This window comes from Aegilops tauschii, chromosome 6, assembly GCF_002575655.3.
Source record: "Aegilops tauschii subsp. strangulata cultivar AL8/78 chromosome 6, Aet v6.0, whole genome shotgun sequence".
NCBI lineage: Eukaryota > Viridiplantae > Streptophyta > Magnoliopsida > Poales > Poaceae > Aegilops > Aegilops tauschii.
In genome coordinates this window covers 313324023-313333923 of record NC_053040.3, presented here as the reverse complement: position 1 = coordinate 313333923, position 9901 = coordinate 313324023, and the positions used below count along the sequence as shown (strand labels likewise).

Here is a 9901-nt window from a genome sequence, read left to right as displayed (position 1 = left end):
GATCACCCGCTAAAAAAATACTCCTAGATACTTAGTATTTCAGATGCATGGCATCGCAGATAAGCTGAGCAAATTCTCCAACTAGTGACCCCTAAAAAAAGTTCAAGTTCTCCAACTTGTTTTCTTATTTTTGGACAATTTCTCCAACTTTTTTTTAGTGTTGATTTTTTTAGGGGATTTTTTTTAGTGTTGATGAAGGTACGAAGATGAACTTGGACGTATCCGGACAGGGTCGCACGGCCCTGTCCAAGCCAACAGCACCCCACACCTTAACCCTAGAACATCTTTCAGACGCCTCCCTGCTCGCCCTGCTGGCTCTCGCGTTCTCAGCAAACCAGCGACGGCGACGGCGACCGCTCTTCACCGCTGCCCCCCTTCTCTTCTCGGGCGTCGGCAGATCTGCGCGGGCCGCTATCCTCTCCTTCCCGACAGGCGACAGTCCTTCCTAGCCATGGTGAGCCCCCTGTCCTCTCTTTCGTCTAGGTTCTCTCCTTCCCTGTATACCATCGCCGCAGAATTTTGGCGGCCACGGAGGTCAAGTGAAATTCCCTTTGAACGCTAGATTGTTTGGTTGTAGTTCGGAGAGGTTGCAGTCTTGGTTGGAGGAGTTGGTAGAATTTAAACTCTGCTTTTTCTGCTAATGCACTGCCTGCTGCCGGCTATTTAGGTTACATCCTCCATGTTTCCAGCTTGTAGTAATTGTAAGCATATACTCCCTCCGTTCCTAAATACTTGTCTTTCTAGCCATTTCAAATGAATATCACATACGGATGTATGTAGACATATTTTAGAGTGTAGATTCACTCATTTTACTCCGTATGTAGTCACTTGTTGAAATGCCTAGAAAGACAAGTATTTAGGAACGGAGGGAGTACTTACATAGTTAAAAGAAATCGCTAGGCGTTAATTGTACGTTTTTGCCACCGCCTTGCGCTTTTCTGACCAAAGACAATGCACTGATTAAACGCAATTAAGCGCTTTGCTATCACCTAGAGCCTAGACATGCCTTTTTAACTATGAGCATTAAATTAGATTATAGCCATGCCCCCTGTGTTGGGCACATGTTTGTCTGTACTCATATATCTTAGAAATATACTCCCTCCGTTCCTAAATATTTGTCTTTCTAGAGGTTTCAAATGGTGACTACATACGGAACAAAATGAGTGAATCTACACTCTAAAATATGTCTATATACATCCGTATGCGGTGACTATTTGAAATCTCAAAAAAGACAAATATTTAGGAACGGAGGGAGTAGCTTTTTAGGTTTTAAGCTGAGAAAAGGGACTATGGGAGGATGTGTCGAGCTGTGGCCTAGCCCAAGCTGTCGATGATCACCTAGCGCTATCTCAATTAACGTAGGGAACGTACGCTACTATGAATGTTTCTGCCAAGGTTTGAGCTCGTTCTCCGGACGGATTCGGATCCTTTTCTCTCTTTTGAAATTCTATAGATATAGATGTCTCGACTGCCGAATCTGAATCCAAATCCTTAGAACAACTCGATTCCGTTGATTCACTGTCTATTTTCAGTCTTTTCTTTCTTTATAGTTAAGTAATAATGTTTGGTACTAAAAAGGTGTAGATAATTTGCATTGCTTTTGAGATCGATTGGGAGTAACTGCTTTCCACGTTTCCCCTGTAACTTACTGTTTAGGGGCGGTTGTGTCTGGAGTGTCTGGATCAGCATGATCAGCTTGTATATATTTTCTTTGAAGATTGGTGGCGACCGCGAAAAAATCACTTGCTTCCCTGAGTTTTTGGAACTCAACCCATATCTTCCACAATCGACCAATTCACATCATGCCACAAACACTTCACTCTCGACAAAATCATGCATATATTGGCCGGCTGCCGAACATACCTTTTGGATCATATACAACAGGGGTTGTGAAACAAAGTATACTCGCCATTCTTTCAAAAATGGCAAATCTCATGCCGGATACTTGTCGGTGCAATATAGCTTAGAAAAAGAACCTTTTGACTTGAATATAAAGATGGCTGCGGAACAAAGTATTTTGTGTGTGATGTTTTCCTCCTATATGTATTTCACCTGAAGTACTTACGCTATGGTCTATGGGCATGTAGGCAATCAGGGCGTATTATCGAGCAGGTTAATTTCAGCAAGAAAAAGAAATATCTGATATTTAGGCCCAGTTTTAAAGATCGAGTGCTTATTTACTTATTATCCATCTCGCCATCAGTTATGCTTAAACACTTCCTACAAAATGCACATGGAAAGCTTTCCTGCAATTTATAAGAGCATACTTGTTGGCTTATTGCACAGTACGAGAATTTATCTTTCAAGCAGAACATATAGTTATTGCCAGGAAGTAATGCCAGCTATCTGAATCATTATTCGAATTTGGCTGTTTCCCCTTTCTTATGAGTTGCCATCATTAATGTGTTGCGTAGTTGATCTTACCTATATTCGAAAACAATGTGTCGGCATAAAAATCGTTGCTAGCACACACACACGAAATCTGAAGAGTTGGAAAAATCATCGTTTGGTGCTGTGGGGAAGCCTGAGGTTGTAGGCAGCTGGCGGCGCATCAACCTTCTCCCGTGAGGAATCAACAGTGTGGAGGGAAGGAAAGGAGGCAGCATCGGGAAGAAGGACGAAGGAGAGAACGTCGTGTTGTGGTACCTGTCTGGTTGCTGGCACTGATGCTGCTTGCCTGCTCATGGAGTTAGGGCTAGCGGGAGGGGGACAGGGGTGGAGTCGGCTGCATGGAAGAGAATGTTGGGGGAACCCTAACTTCATGTCGTGTGCATATGTGTTGTTCTGGTGCTTTAATGGGCTGGGCAGTCTACACTGACTATTTTTTTTATCCTCTTTATACTATTTTCTTTCACAAATGTGTGCCTTATTCAACCTTCTGCATTCTTAGACTGCCACCTAGCATGCGCCTAAGCGGCCATCCAGCAGCTGCCTCGAGGATCTAGCATGTTTTGGGACCTTGATTTGATTTTTTTTTACTCTTTTCTCAAATAGAACAAAAGCTGTTTGGTGATTGCAAGACTAAGTATGTTATCGATACTATTACTTGTTGTTGCAACATATTGTGTTGGGTTGCGTTTGCTTTAGTCTACGACTATTATTACTACCCGACAAGAAGTTTTGTGGATACCATAATTGCATAATATCCTTCCAACTTAAGGAACATCAACTGTTTAAACAGAGGAACTATACCTCACATACAATCAATGGGTACTCAAGAAAATCTTCACTTTTGTAGTACTGTCTCTGTTAGTACAAGAGTTGCTTCTAGAAATAGCGGCTATTTTAGAAACCTATTCAACACCCAAATATGGACAAGTTTATTACCTCTTTATCCCATTTATTTAGCATCCATTTATATACATTGTTATTCACTGTGGCATCTTAACAATGATTAAATTAAGTCATTGGTAATCTTGGAGCAATTTATGTGTGTTGATATCTTAATCTGTTTTTGTGCATCTTGTAGGCTGGGAGGCACACCATTATTCTGATGCAACCATCCCAAAACAGGAGCTCCAGGACGTTCATGGATTATAATTCAATTAACCATGCATTGGATGGTACGTGTAGTTTCTTTAAGGAACCTGTGCTGCAACGTTCAAATAACTAGCCCAGTTAATATTATTGGCACGATTGTAGTGATTACCATATGAGTTGTAGATTTTATGTAGATTCATTCATTTTTTCCTCATTAATAAGTTTTTTCCCTCAGTTTTGGCTGTGTTAAAAATGACTAGCTGAAAATTGCAATAACAAATCAGCCTGTGCCTATCCTATCCTATTATTAGTCGGAGGCACGGTCAATATTTAAGGCTCTATCTGTCTATGTATTAAACTCAGTGAGTGCTCAAGTTTTAGGAAACTAAAGGCGAACTGGGTAGCTCCTCAGTGGCAGTGTATCAAATTAGAAGTATTTTTTTACAAGGACCATTGTTTCATATTCCCTACTCTATGCTCAACTGCTCACTATCATATGCCGTAATAGAATCAGAATTCTTTTTTCCTCCAGAATTGCGTGTTGTTTCATTTTTGTTTTGTAAATTCATTAACTGTTTGCTACCACTCCCTGTAAATGGCAGGAATCTGTGGTCTCTATGAAAGGAAAATCAGGGATATCAACCCAATGATCCCGAACATAACCTATGACATCACCGACCTGTACAACTTCATCGACGGCCTAGCTGACATCAGTGCGCTAGTGTGAGTAATATAACTTTTAAGATCATCAATCATTATTAGATCGCTGTGGGGCAAAGTTGATTCACGTGTTCCTGTCCAGAGTAATATATCTATGTTTTCTGTTTGCAGCTATGATCACGAAATCCATGCGTTTCTGCCATATGACCGGCAGTGGATAAAGCAGAAGCTGTTTCAGCACCTTAAGAAGCTGGCTCAAAGATAGTGACTGATGCGTGGTGTTTGGTTCAGTATGTCGTCACCGGCAGGCATGTGTGATAATTTGTGTCCGATTAGTCCACCAGAAGGGTTTTTCTTGTACAATGATGAGAATTTCACATGGCATGCTTATATTCTGGGTGTGAAACTCATAGGTTGATGGTGGTTTGCCTCCGGCACCCTATATATATGAGATGAACGTATATTTGTTGTTTTACAAGTGTCTGTGCGTCAACGAATGCTTCAGGTACCAATCTTGGCAACGTGTCAGGTCCAACCTCATAGTAGGTCGCTATCCTGCAAGGCTGTAAGTTCAGCCATTCAAGAAGAACGTCAAAGTCGTACTCCCTCGTTCAAGATGAACCTGTTGATCCTTGCATTCCAATTGAAAAATACTGTACTCCCTCGTTTTTAAATAGGTTTATAATTTTTAGTTAGAGTCAAATGATTAATACTTTGATCAAGCTTGTAGAAAATAATCAACAACTACACAATCTTGAACAAATATAATATGAAAAATATATTTTATATTGTATCTATTAATTTGGTATCATAGGTCTTGATAGCTTTTGCTACAGACTTGAACAAACTCTATACCGTTTGACTAAATAAGAAATTTGTAGGCCTTTAAAAAAAATTGTAGACCTTTTCAGAGGGAATATGACAAGGGGGGGGGGGGGGGGGGGGGGGGGGGGGGCGGGATTATGAGTCAAAATTTAGCCTATACTAGTATAACGTATGTGCGTTGCTACGGGATGATAGAAATAATTGAAGTTGTATCGGATTAGTAGTAGTATATGACAATCAATGCGCTTACAACAGACGAAGAGAAACTCAAACAAGCAGGCAACACTGCACACTTGCGTAGCTGCAGGGCCATGGGAGCACCGATGCAAGATTTGTAGCGACAAACAGCATGGCCAGATTTTGAAATTTGAAATTTAGGATGACGAAGATTAGGAGGGGCAGCTGGGGGATGCATTTCGGGGAGGAGCCGCGGCAGGAAAATAAGAGTAATCGGCGGATTGACTGGCTGGTTTGTGTCGCGGTAAAACTATATGTATTGTCATGTACTTGTAAAATACTTCCTCATTTGAAACATGAGTGGGCTACATAAGTTCTCATTCAAAACATGCGAGGTGGTCAGTTGCTGGTTTGATCGAGCTATGTAAGTGTAGTCATGTATGAGATCGAGGGAGATTGGGGTGAAGTGGGGAGTGAACTCTTCTCTTCCAAACGAGAGGGGCCTGGTGGGTTCTAAATAGAAGACAAAAAAATGAGATGGAGTGAGAGTGAACTCACCACTAATCACGTTTAGACGTGCTAACAAGCCGTGAAAGCTCTTGGGACAAACTCGGGGGTATTTGCTCCGAGAAAGATAAATAAATCTGTTTCTTGGCACAATCTGGCGATTCAGATTTTACAATGACAAAACATGTTATATGAAATACAAGTGCAAGAACCGATTTATGAGAGCAGAAAATTCATGGCACTAGCACCAGGGGTTCACGCACTCATCAACTTCATCTGAGCTTATGGTCTACAGACCTTAAATAACAACTAAAATTCGCCCGATAATAGGGATCTTTATCACATCAGTTCCTCTGAATAATCTGTGACGTCGTTGGTGCTACTGCTAGATTTCATACCAGAATCAGTGCCATGACCAGCTAGCTACCTGCCAGCCAGGCGACCGACGCCCCTGACCCCGGCCTCGACTGTTGCTGATGGAACAAAGCCACGAGATCTCATCATTTTGAAATATTTGCTTGCATCTTCCGAGAAACCCCCTACCTGAAGGCCTCTTATAATCCTCTCAAACTGATCAGCCTTCAGCAGTCTCTTCTTCTCTTCCAAGATCTTGAGGGATTTGCGGGCTTTCTCTTCCTGGCGTGATTTCGCATACATATCAGCAAGGTAAACATGGATCTCTAGGGGCTCTTCTCCCACCTTTCTTATCTTCTGTACAAGTTGTTCAGCCTCTTGCACCAACTGCAACGTGGACAGCCAATCCAGCAGGGCCAGATTTGTCTTAACTCCAGGTTTAACCCCCTCCTTCTCTAAACTCAGCAGCAACTTCAAAGCCTGGTCCAGCTGGTTCTTCTTCATGAGTGCAGTAATCATACCAGCCAGGCAACGGTCATCTGGTTCATGCCCATTCTTCCTCATCTGTTCAAACGCTTCATATGCACAATCAGGGTTGCCAGCCCGTCCATATGCTTCTATAAGCAATGTGAAGCACTCCAACGGGGGCTCAATTCCAGCGAATGACATTTTTGTTTTTACCGATTGAGCTCCATCTACTAAGTTACGCTCAGCATATGCCCGCATCACATCCATGTATATTTCCCTGCTGGGTTTCATGGAAAGCTCATCCATTTTCTTTACCAATCTCTCTGCTTGTTTCGGATCTCCAGCGTTAATACAGGCACTAATCATTGATGTAAAGAGTTTCGTATCTGGTTGGAGGCCCTCCTTTTGGATAAAGTCAAACGCCCGCGTGGCTTGTTCAAGATTGCCAGATTTGCTATACATGTGGACTAAGGTGATGGATGTGAGGATATCAGGTGCAATATCCTTCTCTTTCATTTTACCAAGTATCCTTTCTACATCTTGCGCGTGATTTGCTCTAGAGTGAAGATCAATTAACTTGGAGTAATCTCGGATAGTTGCAGCAAATGAATCTTCATCCAAAAGAATTTCAGCAACCTATAAATTGAAACAAAGTGCAAATGTGAGGTATTAGTGCTAAGAATTTCAGCAACCAATAAATTGAAACAAAGTGCACATGAGAAATTATACAAGAGTATTAGTGTTTGCTGAATTAGTGCAGCCCGTGCAGGCATTTGAAACAAAATGTTAACTGGCCAGCTATGCAAAGTAACTAACATCATTACGGCCCTTCAGTAGTTTGATGTAACCATGTACTGGAATGCATAACTCAAGCAATTCTATGCCAAAAATAGAGAAAACAAGGGTAAATTAAGTGAGAGGTTGGACTCAGTTTATTTCTGACTGAACTCGACCAGTCATATACATTGTCCATCGCAAACTGAAGCTTCATTTCCATGTAAACTCAGACAATTTTAACTAACTTACAGAAGGCCGAAATAGTAGCAGGCTACTATACTAGACAAAAGCCAGTCAAGAATAACCTTTCACATCATGGGCCACATGTAATAGCGTTCAAATTTATTATCAAAGCAACTGAGGCTGAAGTTCATCTAAATACCAAAGTTACACAAACCACGAATGCATCATTTGGAGAGCATGGTATCAATCCTTTCTGATATCCATTATTAACATATGTAAAAGCACTTGTGCTTGCCACGTCAAAATCGTCATGCCAGGAAATAAATATTCATAGCAGTACTTCTAAAACACGTAGCAGTATGTTATGATAAAAGTTAGTGGTTGCATAATTCAGACCATAGAACGTTAACAGTGAGTTATATTTGGGAACAGAAGGAGAGTTGTGTTGATGGACCCTACTGTTGACTACTAGACTATTGTTTTCTGGGTCTTCCTAAAGTCACTTACATGGGCTAAACCGCCACATAAAAGCTCGGAGTTTTAAATAGTAAATTGAGGTAAAATCAGATTCCCAAAGTTTACCATGATACAGACATCCTTACTGTCTAAAACGAGATCAATTCCAAACAGTACATTTCGTCCTAATTATTATCAGTGTGCACATATGGGTCTCCAAGCCATGCCGGAAAAACCTGATTATGCCCTTTCCTATCACGATACGGAAGAGCGATAGCAAAATATTAAATATCAGTTCTATACTCCAACAATTCTGGGGCTTGTATGTCCCAGACTCCCAGTCCACAAACTGGCCACTCAAAATGCAAACATCAGAGGCATAAAAACACTACGTGAACCAAGGAGCAGAACAATTTGTCTCCAAATCACAAAGGCGTAGTCAGATGAAACGATCAGAGATCAACCTAGGGAATCCGATGTGTATTATGAAGGCAGATTAGGCATGAAGACATTGTCACCTCAGTGCTATTTTCTGTTTGATGAACGAACTAGTTATGCATGCAGTAAGGCCATTTTGGCACAACAACTACTGAAGCTATAAACACACTATAGAAGAATGAAACATAGTACTACCTGCAGCAAAACTACTGAACTAACACTTTCATTAGAGTGGAAAATCTGACCTTGAGATACAACTCAACATTCCGGGCCTTAACCCGCTCGAGGAGTGCCATCCAGTCAACGCGCTTTGGTCGGAGCTCCTCCTTCCACTCCTCCATGGCAGGAACTGGGTTGCCTTTCCTCGGTTCAACCGCCAGCAGTTGCTCCTCGGCCTTCTTCGCCTTCCCATCTACAGCCTTGGCCTCCTCTGGCACAAAGTGTGCCTCAGCTTCAGCCGCCCGCTCAGCCACCTCAGCCCACTTTGGGTCTGACAAGTCCAACCCAGAGATCTTGAACTTAACCTCCCCCTTCCTCTGCGGCAACGCGGTTAGCCTCGCCTGCGGGGGTGCGGCAGGGCTATCAGCCGCATCAGCCTGTTGGCGCATGACCTCGAGGCCGCGGTAGAATTCGACCTCCTCGAGCTTCTCGCGGGCCCACTTGAAGCGCAGCTCGCGGAGCATAGCGCCGCGGATGCCTACGTCGACGGCAAACCGCGTCATCTCCTTGACATCGTCGGAGTGGAGGTAGTTACGGAGGTCGGCGCGGACCTGGTCCCGGCGCATGGCCTCTTGCACGGAGGCGCTGACCTCCCACACCGCCGCCCAGAGGTCGTCGCTGAGCTCGACGGTGTCTGGCCCCGGATCGGCTCCGGAGAGGCGGTTGAGGACGGCCTCCGCGATAAGACGAAGCATTTCGTCGAGCACGGGGCGGGTGTGGGTGGGGAAGGAGGCCGCGAGTGTCGGACGGAGCGCGGTGACCAAGCGGGCGAGGAACTCATCGAGGACAGGGTCGGGGGCGGGCTGAGCATGTTCCAAATCAGTGCTCGGGGGCGGGCTCTCCTCGGATTGGAGGATGCGGGAGGCAAAAGGGGGCGCAGCTTGAGGAGGAAGTGCGGAGTCGGCGTGAAGGTGCCGTTGGAGGAGGGGCGGGGCGACCCTGGTGGCGGCCAGGGAGGTGGGGAGACGACGGGCAAGCTTGGAGAGGGAGAGGAGGGCTCTCATGGCGGCCGCCGTCGCGATGGCTGGGAAGAAGGCCTCACCGAGAACCGAGACGAGAGAAAAACCCTACGAAGCGTTTGAGAGAGGGCGAGAAGAGGGCTGCTGTAAGATCTACGCTCAATCCGCGCCGTCGAGCTCTCCGATCTGACGGTCATCCGTGCTTGCTGCCCTTGAGTTGCGATCACGACCTTCCTCCGGCCAAATTAACTCTTTTGACCCCTTTTGCATAGTTTAGGACGATCTCACCTCAATTGTAAAAATAATTCGGATCTGACCCTTTTTCACCGTCACTCGATCCAACGGTAGGGTACAAACTACCGCCACGGGTCCTGGCGATAGGGTTCGGGTCAACGTAA

At 44.1% G+C, this 9901-nt stretch overlaps 2 protein-coding genes across 2 annotated transcripts; one reads left to right on the top strand and one right to left on the bottom strand.

Moving 5' to 3' along the window:
• The first annotated feature begins 217 nt into the window (after nt 1–217).
• On the top strand, nt 218–4618 carry LOC109736204 (enhancer of rudimentary homolog). Its single transcript, XM_020295417.4, has 4 exons — nt 218–454; nt 3470–3563; nt 4083–4203; nt 4312–4618. Exons 1-4 carry the CDS (start codon nt 452–454, stop codon nt 4403–4405), a joined length of 312 nt encoding a protein of 103 aa, XP_020151006.1. The 5' UTR covers nt 218–451; the 3' UTR covers nt 4406–4618.
• A 1159-nt stretch (nt 4619–5777) lies between these two features.
• LOC109736197 (uncharacterized) lies at nt 5778–9626 on the bottom strand. The gene is made up of 2 exons (XM_020295410.4): nt 8571–9626; nt 5778–7107 (listed from the first exon to the last, which is right to left on the bottom strand). Exons 1-2 carry the CDS (start codon nt 9546–9548, stop codon nt 6073–6075), a joined length of 2013 nt encoding a protein of 670 aa, XP_020150999.1. The 5' UTR covers nt 9549–9626; the 3' UTR covers nt 5778–6072.
• Nucleotides 9627–9901: the final 275 nt, after the last annotated feature.